The sequence below is a fragment of the Drosophila eugracilis genome, unplaced genomic scaffold (genome assembly GCF_018153835.1).
Source record: "Drosophila eugracilis isolate 14026-0451.02 unplaced genomic scaffold, ASM1815383v1 contig_2154, whole genome shotgun sequence".
Lineage (NCBI taxonomy): Eukaryota > Metazoa > Arthropoda > Insecta > Diptera > Drosophilidae > Drosophila > Drosophila eugracilis.
Genome location: NW_024573038.1, coordinates 13164145 through 13185372, shown reverse-complemented (window position 1 = coordinate 13185372; position 21228 = coordinate 13164145). Strand labels below are relative to the sequence as shown.

Genomic DNA, 21228 nt, shown 5'->3' with positions numbered 1-21228 from the left:
TTCATACTAGGTATGAAATGGCCAAAGATGTGATTTTTACTTATACATTCGTTTTATTTCCTTAGCTAACATTTAGATTAATATTTTGTAAATTCAATTTAACAAACACACACCGAATGTGGCAAAAACACAGCGAGAAAATTGTTTCGTTCTCTAACTTCGCAAAGAATTTTTCATTAAAAACTGAAAAATCTCCAAGTCTGGGATGAAGGGGAAACAGAACTCTTCTTTTTGGCTGTCAGGGCAGTGGAAATAGATCTTCTGCAGACCTTAAACGCGATTTGGAACTATATAGAACTATTCATAGAGGAATTCGCTAGATCAGTTTCTTTCTATGCAAAATGGAATTATCAACTCTGTTGCTTTCGGTAGTTCTGATTCCCCGCGGGATAGGACTGTTTTTTTTGTTGTTTTTAGCATATCGTGTAGTTAATATACATATTAGATATATCTTGGACACATAGACATTAACGTATATATGTACACATAGCACTATTAACGATAACATCATTGAAATAACATCCGATTTACAAATTGATTTCCTTTCGCAGTTACAAGTATAATTTGAAAACGCTTAACTAGTTATTAAATGCTAAGTTTTTGTTGTTTGTATCTTTGTAAGAATAATGTAGAATTTATATTAGATATTTTCGATTGGTTTCTTGTTGTTTTGTTTTGTTTTGTTTTGCTTTTGTACTTGACTGTATCAAAAATGAATGTATATCTGTAATTGGATCTATGATTGCATTTAAAGAGCTCCACATTCATTTGATTATGTTAAATTTGGATAGCTTAGACGTAACATTTATTATGGTTCTTATATAGACAGAGAGTCGATCGATTGGTTTTGGATTGTTCAGATGCTACAGAGTTAAGAAATTCTTGTGGGTTTTTTTTTTTTTTTTTGTATCGTTGTTTCGGTTTGCGATCAGGTGAAAATTTCGTTTATTTTTACCTTGACAATGTTCAAGTTTGAGAGATTCTTGGCTAAAACATAAAGTAAAATCAACCTAATACACACAACGAAATGAATGCTGAATATAAATTTGGCAATTTGTTGCATAATATAGTTAGTTTTTTCAGTTTGTAAATATTTTTTGTTTTTCTTCGTTCGTTTTTGTTTTGTTTGTTTGTTTAACTAAAGAAAATCAGCCTTTTCTTGCTATACACATTAAATACATATATCGTTTACCATAACCTAATATTTGATGTTATTTGGGATGTCAAGGAAATCTCTTAAGATTTAACTTTTAAGTGAGAACTTCTTAAAAATGGTTAAGCAGATGCAAGCTAACCGCTGCATCGTTTACAACCAGCTCCTTCGACTCATAACCTCAGCAGATTTCTTTGACACCTCAAATTTTTGTGTGTGTTATTTCTTGTGTTGGAAGTATGTATATACGTATTAAAAAATGGTTAGATCTTAACATAGTTATATGCCGAGGTGTCCTGGTTGTCCTTAGCTTTCGTTTCAATGGGTTGTTGTCCTTGTTACAGCCGCGGCGGCTTGAAGCTCAGCGTGGTGCTGCACTCTACACCCACATCCATTGCGTCCGGCGTTGAGATGCCGCACTCGGCAATAGAATTCCTTACCGACGGTGGCTGCTCGGCACCCGGTAGAAGACCCACCATCAGCAGAGGTTTGTTTAGAACGGGTACACCACCGGCCGATCCTCCAATTGATCCAGGATTCCCGGTCAACTGATCACTGCCCAGGCTATTGCTACTGTTGCTTTGACTATTGCCGCCGATCTGCTTCTCCTTGTTCCGCCGCAACGAAGATCGATACTGACGCGGCACATTGATGAGCAGCCGTCGGGTGGTGGGATTGTGGGTGGTGTTGGTGGCGCCTCCAAGGTTGGGATTAAGGCCAAGACTGGCGACCGGTCGTCGGGCTGCATACTGAATGGACTCGGCGCTGTTACTCAAACGGATGTTGCCAACTAAAATTCGGGTTCGGACATAAAGTTTGGACAAAGAAAAAAAGAGGAGAAATAATATTGATGATGAGTTACTTTTGTTTCAATTTTCTGAGGTCTTGGAGTAGCAAATAAATGTTGGTGTTGGTTTTTTTTTTCTTGTGGTTCGAGTTTGAGGCGCTTTCTTGATGTTATATATATGGCTGACTACTGTTGTATTTGCTGTGTGGTTGTTGCAGCTGCTGGCCGTCTTTGTGGGCGTTCCGACGACGACAACAACTCACAAAAAGCGTTAACAAATAAATGTACAAAATGTGGACAAAAAACACACACACAAAACTCGGAGGGGGGTAGGTTAGTACGCAAAATCAAACAACAACAAGTACAACACACGTAATTATTATGCATGTATCACATGTCTGGTGTGTGTATCGAGTGTAAATACACAAAAAACAACACAAAAAGCTTTCAACATCTTTCGATTTTGATTTTCGGTTATACACAGTATAAATAAATAATAAAGTTTATTTGTTGTTGTTATATAGCAAAATAATAATAATAATAATATGAATAAATGGATAAATGATAAATGAGAGCAAAAGTACACACACAATACAAATAAATATTAAATCAAATCAAAGTATTTGATAGCTAAATCAAAAACAAATACAAATTAAAAGATAAATTTAACAAAATTCCGATGGGCAACAAAGAAATTTGCGATCATCATGCTTGGTTAGGGAAAATTACAATCAAATTGGATTATCCCATCTTAATACTTAGGCATGATAAGCACACTTTTGAATTACTTTTAACAAAACGAAAAAATAAATTAAAATCTTAAAAGTAAGTATGTTTAGCATTAGTTGGACATAAGCAAAATTTATGATTGGATGCATTTGGTAGCTACAAAACACAAGACATTTCATTCAGCTCGCTTTTCTGTTTTTCGCTTTTCTCTTTTTTTTTTATCAGAACAAAAAGTCCAAAACATTGAAAATGACTGTGGCAAAGTTGTTGTTGTTGTGGTGGTGGTGGTGGTTATTGTTGCTATTGTTGTGGCGGCTCCTGTTGTCATTGCCTTGGGTGAGATTAGTGGAGGTCACCTCAAAGGATTGATAAATGGATGAGCTATTGCTGTTGCGATGTTGCTGACGCGGAGTTGAGTGACGCAGCAGCAACATTGCCGCCTGTCTAGGCTCCACATGATGTTGCAACTCATGGGCCTGCAATGTATGCAAGCCACCGCCATCCAAAGAATCCTCATCGCTATCGGTGACCTCCACCAGTTGCTCATCCCGGACGACGACAACCGGAGGCTGCAGCCTATTCAAGCATTGACTGGAATAGTAGCATGTTTTGTCGAGCGGTTCGTGTAGATAGTTGGCCAGATCGTCGCCGAAATTAGTGTTGTTGGTGAGCGTAGTTAGTCCTGCATTATAACTACCCGAATTGACGTCCAGCAGCAGGCGACGTTGCTGTTGTTGCTGCTGATGTTGCATGGGCGGTGGCCTTAAGAGGCCCTTGGAATGTATCTGTTGCTGTTGCTGCTCCTGTTGCTCCTTCTGCTGTCCGTAGCTGTCCTCGGTGTCCATCATGTCGTCATAGTGTTGCTCCTGCTGCTCCCGTTGTTGCTGCTGCTGTTGCTGTTGCTGCTGCTGCCTGCGATAAAAGTGATACAGCAACGCCGCCTGATTCCTTTCTCCCTCCGTTTGTGCCTGCCGCATGTCTCTGGTGCTGCCGCCTCCCAAATATCCAGCGGCAGCGGCCAAACAACAATTGCTGCACGTATCCGCTGGCAATTGCAACGTGACCACCGCATCCCGGGGACCCAGGAACCACTCGGAGCGAGTGCGCATGCGTGCGGTTTGGCGTTCATGGACCTAATATACATTTTTTGTTCCATTTCGTATATGTTTTTATTGTTGTTGTTGGTTGGTTGATGTTGTTGTTGTCGTGTAGTTGTTGTTGGTGGAAAGACGAGGGGGGATTCAAAATTATCGCATTAGAGTTTTTGGCAATTGAAATTTTCGTTTTAGCTAGCTGTAATTTTTGCTTGATTCACTTAATTTAAAATTTTTAAAAAGGCAAAATCAAAAATTCTTCAAAAAAGAACAATATTTGACAAAAGAAAATGGGTTAACAATTTAATGTTTTTGTTTTTTTTTTAGTGAGATTATATAAAATGCAGCAAATTCAGCAGCGCAGTGGAAAAAGTGCAAGATTAAACAAAATGAGTGTGAATAGAGTATTGTAGAGGGTATTCACCATAAAATTATAGATGCAAAAAGAAGATCCTTAGACCAACTAAACTTTAGCATGAATACCCTTGATATTCGTAACAAGCACAAAATATTATAATTAGGTAGAAACATTCAGTGAGAACACCGCCAACAAGCTCTTCGATTGCTTATCTTGAGGTGGAAACACAACATTTAAGAATATAAATTCTGCCAAAAATCAGATTAATTACAAATGCAATTTGGAGCTTTTTTCGGCTCGTGTTTTGTAGTATGTTTGCATGATTTGTGTTTTCATTTTTTTTTATCGTTTTTCTTATCTACTAAAATGTTAATTTGTTAAGTATTATTAACTACAATACAAATATGATGCAGAGTGCAGAAAACACAACTTAAAGACAAGACAGGCAGCAAAACAAAGGCAGGCTTCTAAGCTACATAGACAAGAGACAGAGGCAAGCGACAACAAATCAAAGTGGTTGGTGCACAGTTAACAATATTCTCAGGTAACTTAGGTGTCTATAAATAAATAAATAAATATATATATATATATTACAAATAAACGATTACAACAAAATCAAATGAAATCATATCGGTAGCTTATGATACAGAGTGTTCTAGATATGCCACATTTCTGTTTTGTTCTTTTCGTAGTACAGCAAATGATAAGACTTTGAGAACATTAATTAAATCAATAAACTAAGGTGTACATGGTGTGTGCTATATCTAAAGATAACTACATTCACTATATATACGGTGTCAAGAGTTTTGGAAAAGGTTTTTGTATACTTCTGCGTTACTTGATCCAAGTTCATTTTTTTGGTTCCGCAATAGATTGATTAGGAAGGGAATCCACAGATCCATTAAACTATAAACTATACTCCCCGCTTTAACTTTCAATTGAAGTTACTAAAAACTTTAAAACTCCTTCTTCTGACAATACTAACTTAAGCTTTCCAATCACAATATTTACAATAACCAATATCTTCTAGGCACAAACTTATAACCAATTTTTATAAAAAAAAAAAACTTCTCTTATTGCCTTTTTTAGATTTGCAATTCCCAAGCTTCGTTTTGATTTATTAAATACGCAATTTGGTGTTCAGTTTTGTTCTGTTGCTAGTGGCAACATTATATAGCACTCGTTTTTTATTTTGTGAAAATAGGTCTTTGGGCATAGAAAATGTATTTATAAAATGTTTTTATGTTTTTATGTTTTCTTGTTGAAATGTTTTAACATTTTGTTGTTTTCGTTTTTTTTTGGGGGGGTTTTCTTTGTAAGAGAAGTTTGAACAAAAATTAAAATGCAAAAATCAAATTAAAATATAAACGTAAATTGTAAAATAAAAAGTAATGAGTAATTTTTTGCTCCGTTTTTAGTCCTTTTTTGTACAGAGTTTTTTGGTGAATTTTAATTTTTTTGTACTTTTTGTACAGTTTTTTAATGCGGGGGGTTGGTGGTTTTTTAAAAGGGGGTGTGGAGGGCGTAGATTCATCAATTTCTTATGTCTTAAAATGTGTTGTTGATTGTTGTAGTTGTTGTTGTTGTTGTGTAAGTAGTAGTTGATTTTCGTTGGCAGGCGCAAATCGTTTTTTTTTTTGTTAGATTATGAAAATATTAGAAATATAAAACTAGGCAAACATTTCGAGAAAATGAAACAATTTTGAGCAATTTGGCTAAGTGATTCGAGTTAAGAGCGAGATAGTCAAGGTAGGAGTGAGTGATAGTTAGAGATTAGAGAGATTATTAAAAGGGGATTAAACATTTCCAATTGACAAGATTCAAACACAAGGAACAAAAGTAATTAAATTAGGATATTACAAAAAGAGTTCAATTACAATAAATCAAAATCAAAATCAAAATCATAAAATTCGCAACGGAAAAAAGAAGAGAAATCAAAAAAGTTAACTTAGAAATTAATATATTCTTGGTTCTTGATTCTTTTTCATTTCCTGGAAAAAAGAAACCAAAACTTAAAATAAATTCGAGCATTTGCGAATGGGGTTAGACCTAGGATCTATAGATATAGATATAGATATATATATATATAGATGGTACGTTCTACACAACGGTCGCAAGATCTCAAACGGAAATGCGTGAGCCCAGCAAGAACTCGTCCCTCACCTGTGGCAGATACGAGAGGCTCTTGGTGCTCTCCGCATATCGATTGACGGCTCTCAGCTCCTCCATGGTCATGACACCTTCGCCGCCTCCTCCATTACCGGCGCCCGAACCATTGCCTCCTCCACAGTTAGAGCCAGTTGCTCCAGCCGAATTGGAGCTGCAGGAGCTGCTGTGTCGTATGCCACGATTGCAGCGGCTGCATGTTCGCTGCTTGAGCTTGGGTGGCGTGGGATTGCCAACTCCTGATCCCGAAGCACCACCTACTCCTCCTCCGGATCCTCCTGCTGATCCCGATGCGGCGGCACGTCTCTCTCCACCTCCATCGAGGCTCTTGGTGCCCGTGCGCAATCGCCTCTGATGATGACTGCTGCTCGGCGCTGCCGGCTTCTTTTTGTTCTGCCGATAGCGTCGCTTCACAAAAGTCATCTCATCCTCGTCATCGTCGTCGTCGTCATCGTAGTCCCGCTGGTGCTGCAGCTGCACCTGCTGCTGATGTTGTTGGTAGTGATGCGGCTGCTGGGTTCGCTGCCTGGGCCGATAAATACCGCGACTTCCCTGCGGCGGAGCTATACTGCTGATCTCCAACTCGGCACCAAAGTCATGCACTCCATCCAGCTCATCGTTGTTGTCCTCATCATCGTCGGCATAGTCATCGTAATCGTAGTCCGTGGCATTGCCATTGCCATTCCCGTTCCTCTTCGCCGGCAATGGGGACGAGGTCATGGCATAAATGCCAGGTCCCTCCAGCGAAACCGACAAACGGGCACAGCTCTCGATGAACGAATGCTCCGGGGAAACGCCCAGTGACAGGACACTGTTCTCCAGCGCTGAACTGGAACTGGTCAGCAGGGCTGGTGTCGAGCGGGACTCCTCCTGGGCCACTAAATTAGGTCAGCAGGGGGTTAACAAATGCATTGGATGACTTCGTCAGAATGATAGGGTGGGGGGGTGGTAGGAGATACAAACAACTCTACTGGGCATGCGGCACAAAGCTATAGAAATATGGATGTTGCAATGCGGGTGGGGGGCTAAAGGCTTATCTTTTTCGGGACACCAGATGACCAAAGATGAGCTTATCAGATATCAGATATATATATATATATGCTTATTGATCGCATTCCCCCACACACACACACACACCCAAACACAGACAGAAGTTAGATCGGACAGTGTGGAGAAGAGACAGAGAGAGAGGTGGTTGGTGTTGGAGATATCCAGAAGCAAAGCACAATAGAGTATGGATCTAGGTATATCTACGGATAGGTGGTAAGGTAAACACATTTCAGGTACTCACGTAAGCCCCAACGCTCGCATTGGCACTGCAACCAGGTCTTCTCCGCCTCCAAAGAATGTTGCACTGTTCGAAGTGGGAAAAGCGATAACAAAGTTATTAGCAAAAGAGAATCTTTGGAATGTCAGGTTTCTAGATGGAAAAGTCTATATAGAAGAGGTAGTTTGGATAGTTCTTTAGTTTTTTTTTTTTAAATAAATCAATAAATCGATTGGGAACAACAAGCTAGACAGAATGAGTCAACTTCTTACTGATTCATGAACAAAGTTGGTTAAGTGCAATCGAATTAAGGGCTATAATTGATTACAATTAGTTTAGCCAAACAACTTTTCTTGTCTTTAATGACACTTTGAAACCAAATTAAAGGTTTCTTACATCAAAAAATTACAATTTATTCTGTCTTTATCTATGAAAATAGTTTTTTAATTTAAGATTTTAAGTTTTAACCTACAATTTCTCTAATATTTCTCCTTAGCCAAACTCCATCTTCCATATTTCTTTATCCACTTCAATCCCCTTTTCCCCCACTCACATGCATATTTCTGTTGAGCCAACTTGCCACGTGGCGGTGGTGGATATTGGAAACTGCATATCCACTCGTCCTGCACCTTGAGAATGCGTCCAGTGACGCGGGCATAATACTCATAATTATCGCGCCCAAAAATGTCATGTGTGGCAAACTTATCAATTATATTCTGCATGATCTTCGTTGAGACCTATAGTAAATTAAATTCATTTAAAAAATTATTGAAAAATAATAGATATAACCATAACTAACCTTAAACTTGAGCACATCTTCCATGCGAGCGGTCTTGCCATCGCTGACGCAGGATTGAAAGAAACTGGGGGCCACGGACACGCCCAGCGCCTCGCTGGTCATTCCGGTGGAGGCGTGGGCCGCATTGCTAGCGATTACCCGGAATGTCCCGAACAGTAAAACTAAAAGATGCTGTGTATATTTCGGCAGCGAACCGAAGAGTCTGCAATGGTGGAAAAGAGAAAGGTTCTTGTTAAAGAATGTCGGTACATTAATCTTAAAGATATCAAAGTGCACTGTGGGAAATGGTGAAGTTTTTCTAGGTTTTTTTTTCATATAAATAAAGATTTTTAAAGTTATGTAAACTGCGATATAAACTTATCTTTGAGTAACTCCATTAACAAACTTTTTTAACACTATTTATTTTTAAAAGTAAACTAAAAATCTTTCAAATTTCTATGAACTTAAGAACTTTGTCAGTGCCAGTGACCAAAGATGATTGTTGATTTTTATAAATATTTGCCAAGATCTGTTATCACATAGCCAAATAAATGACTTTGGGCCAGTTGAGCTGGCAGGGCAATTGTTAGTCATGCTTGCTATTTGTTTTTTACTTTTATAATATTACAGAAGTGCACTGACTCATTCTCAGGTGAACCGCTTGGATGATGGCCGCTTGTTACCCATCCAAATCAAAATCACATCGCCTGGCCGGGGCCGGCAAAGAAAGTCAGAGCAGAGCTCCTCTCTGTTCACACTTTCATTTTGGCGTGCCTAATGATTTTTCGAAACAAATGGTTAAGCCAGGTCTGCGGGGCCCCCAGTTGCAGCTGAGTTGGATGGTGACTTTGGCCGGGGAAGAAGAAAAACTGGTTGGCACAACCTCCTCTAAGCGTCCACATTACACAACTCGATAGAGGTAGCAAGCAACAAACCAAAAACCAAAAAACCAAAGCCAGCACCAAAAAGCCAAACACAAGACAAGGCAAGCCAAGCCAAGCCAAGCAGCAAGCAGCAAGGCAGCAGGCAGGCGGCTGCTTTACGAGAAAAAAATATATAAAAAAAATAAAACTCAACTCAATCAATTAATGCTTTTAAAGCAACATCTCTCCGTAGCTGGCGCTTAAAAAGTGAAAACTTCAAGATCCAACAATAAATGCACGAGGAGATGGCGAAGTGGGGGCCAAAATCGCTTGACAATGAACTATACTATAATGCGATGGATGGCATGGCTGTGTGTGTGTGTTGTCTGGCTCTATTTTCATTTTTTCAAATGTGGTGTGAATTGCCCCAAAGAAACAAAAAAAAAGGGGGGGAAGAAAAAAGCCAGACTAACGAGAGAAACGACAGCTTAGACCGATAAGTGTTGCATTTAGAATGAATATCTGTTCGAAAAGGGAGTGCAACGATAGCGTTAAAATAAAAATGAAAAATATTGAAAAGTCTCAAGTCTCTGTGTTAATTGAAACGAAGAAATAAGCCAGCGATGATGGAACCCGCATGAACTGTCACAAACGGAGAAATCCAAAGTGGTTAAGTGAGAGGTGGGAACCTTAAATGCCGTAAATTACCCACACAAGACATTAATCTATAACATATATGAGAAGGAGAAAACTGACAAAAAGATGAGCAGATTTTTCTTGGAACAACTAATGGGGTTTTAAATATAACAAATGGGTTAAAATTAACTATTAAGCTAAGAAGTATAGGTGCTAAAGAGGTGATTTTTTGGGGTTAAAAAAGGCATTTTAGGTTAACAAAACATTTTTAACTCCTTTAAATTACTGAAAATCAAAGCACTTTGCAAAATGGTTATTGAATACTTAATGAAATATTGTATTACCTATGAAACCTTAACTTTATTTGCTTAAAAAAGAACCTCCAATATTAAACATCCTTATCACAGACACTCCCCATTAAGTACACCAATCTAAACCCATCTAGGGTTATCGTTGGTCAAGGCTTTGCCAAGTTCCCAGGTTCATTAGTTCATTGATATATCCCCCGAATTTGTTTGCCCAAAACTATACAAGCGAGTCAATACGAGGTGTGTTCAAAAAGTAAGGTGACTCTTCAAATTTCGCGAATTTCAAATTTTTCGATTATCGATTTTTTTGTTTTGTTATATTGGTACACTCTTCCCTAACATCTGTACCAAGTTTCAATGGAACATCCTCTTTTGTTTGGTTGTGAGAGGCGTAAAGTTACAAGTTGTTTTGCGAGCTCGGCGATTTTTTGCTATCGAAAAATATGGATCAAAGGATTTGGATTTTTTGGCCAAAAACAACACCACAATAATGCCTCAGCCACCATATTCACCGGATTTGGCCCCATGTGACTTTTTCTTGTTCCCAAAACTGAAGATAATCGAAAAATTTGAAAAATTTGAAATTTGAAAAGTCACCTTACTTTTTGAACACACCTCGTATAACTTCTAAAAGGTTTCGATAATCGAAAAATTTGAAATTCGCGAAATTTGAAGAGTCACCTTACTTTTTGAACACACCTCGTATAAAGCGATGTGAACAACCTAGACAATGCCACCATAGAGAGAGACCCAAACCCCACCCAGGCCAAACAAACTCTATATAGTAAACCCTTGCCGAACGATCCGATCCCTAATTAAACAAAAATATTGCATTGTAAATAAAAACTGGAAAAACGTGCCGCTGAAAGTTATCCCCCAAATAACTTATCTTATCGATACAAAATTTGAACTACACATGTTAGCGGCTTCTTCACGGTGAACAAATTTGAACTCCCCGGAGGCCAGAAAATGATAGTGGGCCGCCAAAAAGCTAATACGATCACCTCGAACTCTCGGCTAAAAAAAAAAAAACACCGCCTGATAACACCGACGCTGATCATTATCAATTACTAGTAATTTACTTTTTTGCTCTGCTTGTTTTGGCATCGGTTAACGCCCATAAAGCGGAATGCGTACAAATCGTTTATTAATTGCATTAATTACGTGGAATGCTGTTAAAAAAAAAAAAAAGAAGAAGAAAAAACATAAACAATAACCGCAGAAACCACAGCGCAACTGAAAGCGGAACAAGTGTTTACTGTCTGTTGATATTGGAAAGATAAGCAATATCATTTCCGAACCCTACGATCCCAAAAATTGAGTACCTTAATGGTTATGAGTAATAGTGGTTTATTGTTTTACTTTATCATTTGATGAGTTTTACCATTTTTTTGTGATTGATGGACGCTTCATTAGGGGGTCTATGAGTTTACCTTATATAATCGCGTTGCGCATGCGCCATATCAGTTCGTTTTTATTCCACTCGAAACTCATTTACATAATCAATAGGCCAAACACACAAAAATAAAGACAACAAAAAAAACAAAACCGGCAAAAGCATTAGCATATTTGTATTTCCACGAATCGGTGCTAAATAGTTTCCGATTTTTAACAAAATTTTTTAGCATTTGGCAGGCGTAGCTTCTGCGTATTGTTCATTGACAATCCCCAGCAACTCGTCATTTTATTTAGATGAATCATTTTCTTTTATTGTTAACTTTGTTTATTTGCCCTGCTCTTTCTGCTGCTGCTACTTTTTTTTTTTTGTTTCTTCATTCATAAAAATGAAATATGTCGGACAATTTTTTATACGCTTCTTTTTTGTTTGCCTTTTGCCGCATTTGATTTGCTTTTGTAACAGTTTTTTATGTCAATATTATATTATATGTGTCTGCAGATATATATGCCGCCGATTTATTGTCAGTTCGTTACGTATGAAAAAAAAAAAAGTCTCGGAAGATGCCCTACAGAGAAACCAGTTCCTCGATATTCCCACAAACTGAACTCCAAGCCGCCAAACTCTTTTGTGACACTTTCGAGAGGAGATCTCTCAGTTAGTGCGAAGTAAAGTGAGTCAAGTGAGTGAATTATGGCCGACTGTTGACTGTCGACTGTCGAGGAGGGTCTTTTGTAAGTGATAAGTGAAATATCATACACAAGATAATTGAGTTTCCTTGCATTGCATATACTATATATTATATATATGTGTACTTCAGTGGCTTACATTAATGAAGAAATGCATTATATACATATATATATTTTATGGAACTCAACTGATAGAGCTTATAAACACTGATTTACCCAAAGGATTTTCATTGGAATTTATGGGAAATACAGAAATTTGTTTTACAAAAGAGTCATGAGCTGATTTATATTATTAAGGCTTATTTTTTTTTTAAACTGCAAATAGATAATAAAACAGAAAAATGTACTGCCTTTGAATCATTTTCAGTGATATCCATAATTAATATGACTGTCTTGTAAGTCATAAATTATTTGGAAATGAAAAGCTGTAAGCAAAAATCTACTAATTAGAAGTATTAAGAAAATAAGTTCAAAGTTTAAGGCTTACAAAGAAGCTTTTCTGGTCTAGAAAATCTAAAAAGCAATAGCTTAACGCTGTCATCAAACGTTTAATCCAACTTAGAGATAAATGTTGGGTATTTCTTATATGCAATATGCCTATAAAAAGAACCATATCTGGATCAATTAATGATTCATTTACATTAGATCATAAGCAAAGAAGTTAGTCTGTAAAATGAATTACGCATCATTGGGGCTAACCAAAGGGCATTATTAGTATCTAGGAGTTATAAAAGAAAAGTATGTATGTGTGTGTGTGTATCTTCTGGATTGCTTATCGCATCGACAACATTTTTTGCCTACTAAGCAGGCCGGATCGGTCAGTTTTATAATTATGCTGCTCATATCGCTTATATCTTTAAGCTCCCCCTCGGTTTTATTCTCTCTATCTCTCTCTCTCTCTGTCTGACTGTCTTTATGCATCAGCATCAATATTCATTGCGGCAAGCTCAATCTGCATCTTCTGTTCACTTCCACGCCCAAGTTGCGAGGAGACTGGCGAGTCAAGTACACAGTAAGAATAAGTTTATGCTGATATTAGCTGATAATAAATATTATTAACAAGCTACTTTATATATTTTTAAATATTTCATTACTTAATTATTGTTAAATTTCATTATAATGAGAGAATTTTTAATGAATATTATTAATTTTAGATTTATTTTTAAAACATTCTCAGTACAAGTTTTGAGTTTTAAGTAAGATGAAGTGGCAGCCAGAGCTAAAGCCACCGCCTTTGTGTTCATTTAACAGATGCGAAAACATAACCGCAGCGGCAGCAAGTTTGTTTTATGGCGGTTGTTTTAGTTATTGTTGTTGGTCGATCTGTCGGCACAATACAAAAGACAATACGTCATAATAATGAACCAAGCAAAGGCAATATTCGACACCAACAACACACCGAATGCACGATAATAAAAAGCAGTTTTCAACATCCATATACTAAGTGCAAACATCACGATATGCTATGGATGACGACTATGACCCACCGACCAAGCTAACGACAATGCCCTGATTACACTCACCAACCGATTGTTTGTTTATATCTTCGGTGATCAATCATTAACATCAGATAATGCATTATCTTTTTGTTTTTAATGTAACAAATTTGTTATATAAAAATCTATGATTTTATAAGCTTAACAGGGGAAAGAAACCAACATATTTTAGTTTTTCGTCATGTTCATTACTTTCTTTATCTCAAGAATGTAATTACGTAATAGTTTTTATTTTGAAAAACAATAATTAAAAACAAAAAGTTATCTACAATCAAGAATATAGACTGAAATATACCCTGGAAATTGCGTTTATGGATTGAGAAGATTTCCCCTTAGATTTTAAGTAAGGCAAGCTGGACAAACCTATATTTTAATTCCCACCAACATAATACTTCACCCAATCAATATACCCTCCTCCCTACTCTACAAATACCCGGAATATAAAATTTCAAATATCAAAGATAAGAAATTTATGAAAACAACAACCTAAAGTACAAATCTTATCCAAAATTCCTTAAAAATTCATAGAAAAAAAATAATATATTGTGATAAGAGCAGTGCCCTGACCCCTTCTATAGAAACCAATTCCCTGGTGGCCAGTGTATATCCGCCATATGTTTTCAGTGACTGCGTCTGCAGTTTTCGGTTTGTACAGCGTTCAACGTTCAGGGCGATTGATTCACTGAGGGAAAAGTGCGAACCCAAAAGAGAACCCTTGAGGAAAAGAAATACAGAAGACGGTTCGGTTCGGTCCGGTCCACTGACGTAAATTTCCACGCTTTTCGTATGTTTATAAGTACATTCCTTTGCGCGCTCGCCTTTATTTTAACATTTATTGGTTTTGTTTGGCATTGTTGTTTATACACGGCAGTCGGCGGCAGTTTCGAGTTTATATTTATGCAAAGTCAAAGTCGAATGGATACTACTACTGAGGTGGCAAGTCGATAAAGCAAAGAAAGATTACCTAAACTCAGAAAGGTTTGCAATTGAAATTTTACAACATATATTGGAGTTTGTTGGAAGTTCTTTTTGTATTCTTAAAAGGCTTTGGTATCTGTTGATATTAATTCTTAATTATTGCAAATCAAAGAGTTATCAGCAAAAGAAAGAGCACAGCTGTTCTAAAACCTAAAATGTTTTATATTATCTTATCGGTTCATTAACTTTTAAGCATTTTTGTAAAGAGATCCCAAAACATAGCTTTTTAATGTAGAAAGTAAACTACATCGCAAACCTAATAACTATTTAGTCAATTACAATATTTTATATCATATTACAGATTTAGTCAATATTTTATATATTATATAAAAATTCATATTTTTTAAAGCTTTTTCAGAGTGGGAAAAAATTAGTTTGGAACTGTTTTATATAGAACCCCGCCCGAGAAACCGATAAAAAGAAGAGAAGACAATGCAGTGCTTGTGAATAACCATATATAATAATAATCAGGAAGCGAAACCTCAGTCATCTGGAAGTGGGCGACGGAATGGAAGGGAAGGAAAGGGCCCTTCCAGACGTCGGATGACGATGTCGGCTTATCGACTTATAGACAAGAACGTTGTTGTTTCTGTTGGTAATGCCATTTAGGACAATGCGGCTTTGTCGTTTTTGCATTGCAGTTTTTGCAATTTGTTTGTCTAGACCAACAAAAGCGAACAGAAATTCCCATTCCTCTGCTTTTTCTGATCTTTATTTTTCTTTTTTTTTTTCCTGCACTTATCAGTACTCGCAGCAGTCAGTTTTCCCTTCTCTGACATCAACAATTGTCCAGCAGGCAATTCTCTAAATAGCCTATTAACTATGGCTAACCACTAAGAAGAAGCAGAGTAGTGTGCGTAATTGAGAAAAAGGGAAAAGGAAAGGAGGATATAGGAGTTATAAAAGAAAGAGAAAAAAGAAAGAACAGCTGGCATATGACAGCTGATCAGGCTGGAAATGTGATTTAGAATCGAAGGCCGAACGATTTTGGCCTTGTTAATACAAATAACCAATGCTATATATCGTAAAGGTCAACAAATGAATATTTCCGAAGAAATTTACTAAATTACATTTTTATTGCTTAAAACAACGGTTAGTTCTTAGTTTTTATATTTAAAAATCAACTTCCAAACAAAAAGTAAACCTTTTTTAATATGTAGGTCAAGATGTATCTTTTTCCAGAACTTGAAACTTGAGGAGTTGGAGAAAAGCGACTGTACAACACAAATAGAAGTAAAACAAAAAAGCAACAGGCGTTGGTAAAAGCTTGCGAAAGCTCTTTTTCAGCCAGGCAACAAGTTGCGAATAACAGGACTAACTAAAAAGAGAGACAGACAGAAGGAAACGGGTGAGGTGTGAGAGAGAGAAAGCACTAACAACACTCTCTTCCAGCAGCTGCTTTCTTGGTTTTTTCTTTTCCTTTCGCCTTTCGCCTTTTGGCTTTTGTGTTTGTAATTTACACAAAACAAAACGGCGAGAAAAACAATACACAATTCATTTATACATATACATATGTATGTCTGTGTATGTATTGTATGTTTGTATGCATATATTTTTGGACTATTGCAAAAACGTGCAACAATGACGTCGATGCGCTGCAATAACACGGCCATAAAAACAACAAAAAAGGTTAGCAGCAGCAGCAGCAGCAGCTGGAAAATACACAATCAAAAACGATGTGCCAACTGATGGAATTGAGCACTATCCCGCTCTCCCTCTCTCTCTCTCTAATTTTTTGCGTTTACGTTTAATTGATACAAAGTTTCCAACGCGTGTCTATTTATAAAGGTGTTGCTGTTGTTGTTCCTTTCGGTAGAGGCGCTATTTTCGCGCATTTTGTTTGATTTGATTCGATTGTGATTGCCCAATGTTGTTTCGTTGTTGTTCCTCCTGTAGTTGTTGTAGTAGCTGGTGGCTGGTCTTCTTGTTGTTGTTGTTGCTGCTGCGCCTGCCCCAAAAAGTAAATAAACAAAAGTAGCCAACGCAGCGGCAGCAGCAGCAACAATTACAATAAATGTGTATATAATTGTACAGGTTTGAAAAGTTTACACACACATTTACAGTGGCGGTCAAGAAAATAGGTAAGACAAATCGAATATAAAATATTCCTCAAACACATTTTTTTAAATTTAAGAAAGCTAATAAAATAATTTATGTAAAAATTCAATTTTATTTTTTTAAATATTGTAATAAATAAAACGATGGTTATTGTTAAAAAGTTTTTTTTAATCTAAATCCCATAAATTAGTATTAATTTTAAAAATAAATAATTTCCGAAAATTCTACATTAAACCCTCAGCTAACAACTCAACCTCTGCTGTATACAAACGCACAGGTTGCCAAACTGAAAATTTACGTTTTCCAATCCTTCGCTTTTCCACCCCGAAGAGATCCACGCGAAATGAAAATAATTTGGCGGTCGATTTCTACGCATGTAGAAGTTTTAAATTTATGTTTTATTGCTGACGTTATTTGTTTACACGCACATTTAGCGTTTAGCGCGATCGGTGTATCAGTATTTCAGTGTTTAGTGTTCAGTGTTCGGCATTTAATGTAACCAATGGATCTGCTGACGCAGTAGCATCCTCCATCTTCCATTTCCCATCCCAAATCCATCTCAATCAAGCGCGAATGTTTAGCAAATTAACCAAACGCCAGAGGAAATCCAAACAGACAAATCATTTCTGCCTGTCAATTGTAATCGATCGGCACTAAATGTTCGATTTCTTAATTATTGCAGGCCTCTCACTTTGCAAAACCAAAGAAAAAAACAACAAAAAAATAAAAATAAAAAGAAGAACGGACAAAAAACAATCGGCAATTGCAGCAGCTAAATATTTCGTTTACTTTTAATTGAGACTGCGTTCGTGGGTTTCTTTGTGCGCGCTGTTAGCCCACGCTTTATGCTCTAATTCAGATGGTTAGAAATCGATTGCAACAAAAGGAAAAACAACAGCGAAAACTAACAAACAAGCTGAGAGTTAACCAAAAACGAGTCAAAAAATCAAAGCTTAACCCTTTCAGCAGCGGCTTCTGTTTACACTTCCAAGTTTCTTCAAAGCCCATACAAGGCTGGAAAATGAATCAGCAAAAATCTGAATAAATTATATATACAGTCAGAATTCTGCAAGTATAACTTTTGTGAGTTTTCTATAGATCAGGAAACTCTTTAAGGCAATTTAAATTGATTCTTGAAAATGATTTCGTACTTTAAATTCTGATTTAATCTGATTGAAAACTAAAATTTATTATTATTATTATTATTATTTAGCATTTTAGTGAAAGAAACCTAGTACCAACACATTTTTTAGATCACCATATGTTGGTTCAATATTTGCAAGTAATACTGTTTATTATAAAACCAAACATTTGCTGCTTGTTTTTTTTTTTCAGCTACCGCACAAATTATGTAAATTGCCTGGCACATCTAAGGGTTAAGCGAACGCTTAACGCTCAAGTGAAAATTGGTGAAAATCCACACAAATGTGTCAACAAGTGCTGAGAAACAACAACAGCAACCAAAACAACAACAGCAAAGTCAAAGAAAACAACAAGAGGCAGGCTTTCCAGTGAATTAACTCCCCCTGAAGATTCTTGAGGCTGCAACAACCGAATCTACATCTATATCTATATACATCTAAAGATCCGGTTCAGCAAGTTTACCGCAAGCTAGTTACACTACAACAAAAAGCAAACAATAATGTGTGTGCCGTACACACCTGCGGTTAAAATAATAGAAGCTAAAGCAAGATAGCTAAAGAGTGTACTCCTATATGATATAGTATATGATAGATTCCCATCTCCCGATTAGTTTAAATTATATACTAACTAAATTTTAAAGACTTCCTTTAACCAGTATAATAAAACTAATAAATAATATATACTATATTACTCCTAAAGTCTTTCCTGCTTTACTAAAACTATAATCCCCACAGTGTAACATATACATTCTTGTAACCTAGCACACAATCTGAATACTAATTTCCCCAGGTAATACCATCCCGAATAAGGAACCTCCAGCGTTTACATGTCTACCATTAATTTATGATATTGTCGAACACTTTCTGTTTGGTAAAAATATATAAAAGTGCCTTTAGAGAATTTATGGCAAGTGTAATGATTTGAATCCATTCAAGCACTAACAGAATGTCTAAATTTACTCATTTTCCTAGACGTTGCCAAAATTTATTGTGACTTCTAAAAGATTTACCTTTCGTTGGAAGTGATGGAAAATTAACAAATTATAAACATTTTTTTAATTATCATTTCATTCGTTTAGAAACTTAAAACATGTTTAATATTTGAGATAGAGAATTAATTTATAATGAGTTGGAATAGAATGGAAAAATAATATGTATGAGTAACTAAAAAGATAGTTTTCAAATTTTTATCTGAACTAATAAAGAAAGTACATTTTATAAATTGAAACATTTCCTTATACTTCAGATGAGTATGTGTTTTTAATGCTAAATAAGTTTTTGTTTGACGTAAATGGAAGTTCCTTAAATTCACTGACTACCGTCAAATGATATTGCTCTCTTTAAAAATCATTTTAAATTTCTTATCAAATTGCTTAATTTTAAAGAATGTTTTTGTTTAATGCTAAAGCACAACGTTTTTTCAATGGATTCCAAAATGATTCATTGTCTAGTCATGTTCAGATTCACTGATATCATTGTTAGACTTTCGTGAATCAAATTCTCTATTTTATTCATATAAATTGCATTGTTTTTGAAAGTACAAACTTAAATATTGTTTGTGTTGTATTGCGCTTTTCAAGATTCTTGAAATATATTTTAAGATCACAAAACGCCATCTTTTACAAATATAACTTTCATATTAGTGCTATCAAATTTACCCCAAATTCTGTTACTATGTTTGCTTTTCTATAACTTTTCTTATCAATAAAACACTATTGATTCATCGTATTGCGCTTTTCAAGATTCTTGATTTTAAGATTTAAGATTTTAAATTCACAAAATGCGATCTTTTAAAAATATAACTTTGATATTAATGTTATCAAATTTACCCCAGATTTTGTTACTATTTTTGTGACCCCAATTGTTTTGGGCTGCCCCACCTTCTTGGCTCTCACCTGTGCAGTCGCTCCGTTTGCTCGGCTTCGTTTTGCAGATCGTTGATGGCGAACAGCTCCATTTCGCCGCTGCGCCCGAATATTCCATTGGGGATCTTGCGCAGGAACTTCTTTAAAACACTGGCAATGGTGAATACCGAATAGTTGTCCACGTTGACCAATCGGCCCGCTTGCAGGAAATGTATGAGCTTCTTCATGGCCCCCTGGTGTCCTGGGGCACGGAATACATCCCGTCGATTCGGTGACTCCTTATTTAGCTTGAGGATCAGGACGAGCAGCGGTCCAGGAATGTTGTTGTTATGCTTGCATACCTCCTCCAAAGGCACTCCAAATTTGACCTTTTCCAAGCGATACGGATAAGCGGGTGCGGTGGCAGGGTGGCCGCAGGAGGTGACCACGTTGCCCAAATCCGCGGCACGCCTATGGACGCGTTCGGCCCAGCTGGACATGGTTTTTCACGCAATTTTCTTGCCTGCTTGTGTGTGTGTTTATTATATATATGGGTGTGTATATGTATGCGAGTTTTTCACCAGCGGGGGAAAATGTGCTCGGCAGATTTTATGGTTTTATGCTGGCCACAAACATGTTCACTTAACTGGAATGTTTAGTTCGTTCGCTTGCTTACGGTGCAGGAATTTAATAGAATTTTCTTTATTTCCTATTTTCGAGTCCTAGTTTTAGTTTAGGTTCCCCCTAAACGAAAACACCAGCTTAAGTTGCCTACTTTGATTAAAAAATCGCCACCACTCCTGCTGTATGCATTTTTTTTTTCTTCTTCTTTCGCGTCTCTCTTTTCCACTGCGTTTCTTTTTCGCTTTTCTTCTTTTTGGCCAACGCCTCGGAGCTTTGCTTTGCTTCTCTGCTTCTCGGGTTGTTGAATTAAACGCACGATTATTGCATTTCGCTTGATATTATTGAAATCGCGGCGTTTCACTACTATTCGCGGTTAGTTCAGCACTAATTTAGTTGTGTTATTCGGGGAGTGTTTAATTATTTTGTGGCGTTCGCCCGCACGCACGACTTTTTTCGCTTCGCTGTATATTGACGGAGTGTGCCCGTTCAGCTCTAGTCGTTAATTACCTAAGGCTCTCGGATAAAAACTAATAAGTCCGATAATAAAATACTATAAATATACTATAACGATAAACTCATATTAGGGGCACTCTAAGAACCGTTTGATTTAAAAACTGAATTATTTGGTTTAATACAGAAAGTTTCCAACTTAATCCGATATATATAGATTTCCGAATCTTTTAAATTATGTTTTATGCTGAGATTGGGTAATACACTAAAAAACTTTCTATCACATTGTTATTGATCTTTTTTTTTTCCCCCTTAAGGATATGAGAATAATATACAAAATTATTTCATGGCAATTAAAAAAAAAAACAATTTCGCCAAACTGAAAACAAACAGAGATAATAAAAAACAATAT

The 21228-nt window shown here is 36.6% G+C and overlaps 1 protein-coding gene across 6 annotated transcripts; it reads right to left on the bottom strand.

Moving 5' to 3' along the window:
• Positions 1-450: 450 nt before the first annotated feature.
• LOC108118205 (rho GTPase-activating protein 20) lies at positions 451-20861 on the bottom strand. Of its 6 annotated transcripts, XM_017230768.2 has the most exons (7): positions 19794-20861; positions 8354-8555; positions 8108-8291; positions 7579-7641; positions 6285-7165; positions 3367-3802; positions 451-1943 (listed from the first exon to the last, which is right to left on the bottom strand). In XM_017230768.2, the coding sequence occupies exons 1-7, from the start codon at positions 20240-20242 to the stop codon at positions 1492-1494; spliced, it is 2667 nt and encodes an 888-aa protein (XP_017086257.1). In that variant the 5' UTR covers positions 20243-20861; the 3' UTR covers positions 451-1491. The 6 variants fall into 6 exon arrangements, with proteins under 6 accessions (XP_017086257.1, XP_017086260.1, XP_017086259.1 ...); XM_017230770.1 differs by lacking the exon at positions 3367-3802 and having other exon boundaries at positions 1826-1943; XM_017230766.2 differs by lacking the exon at positions 451-1943 and having other exon boundaries at positions 1952-3802.
• Positions 20862-21228: the final 367 nt, after the last annotated feature.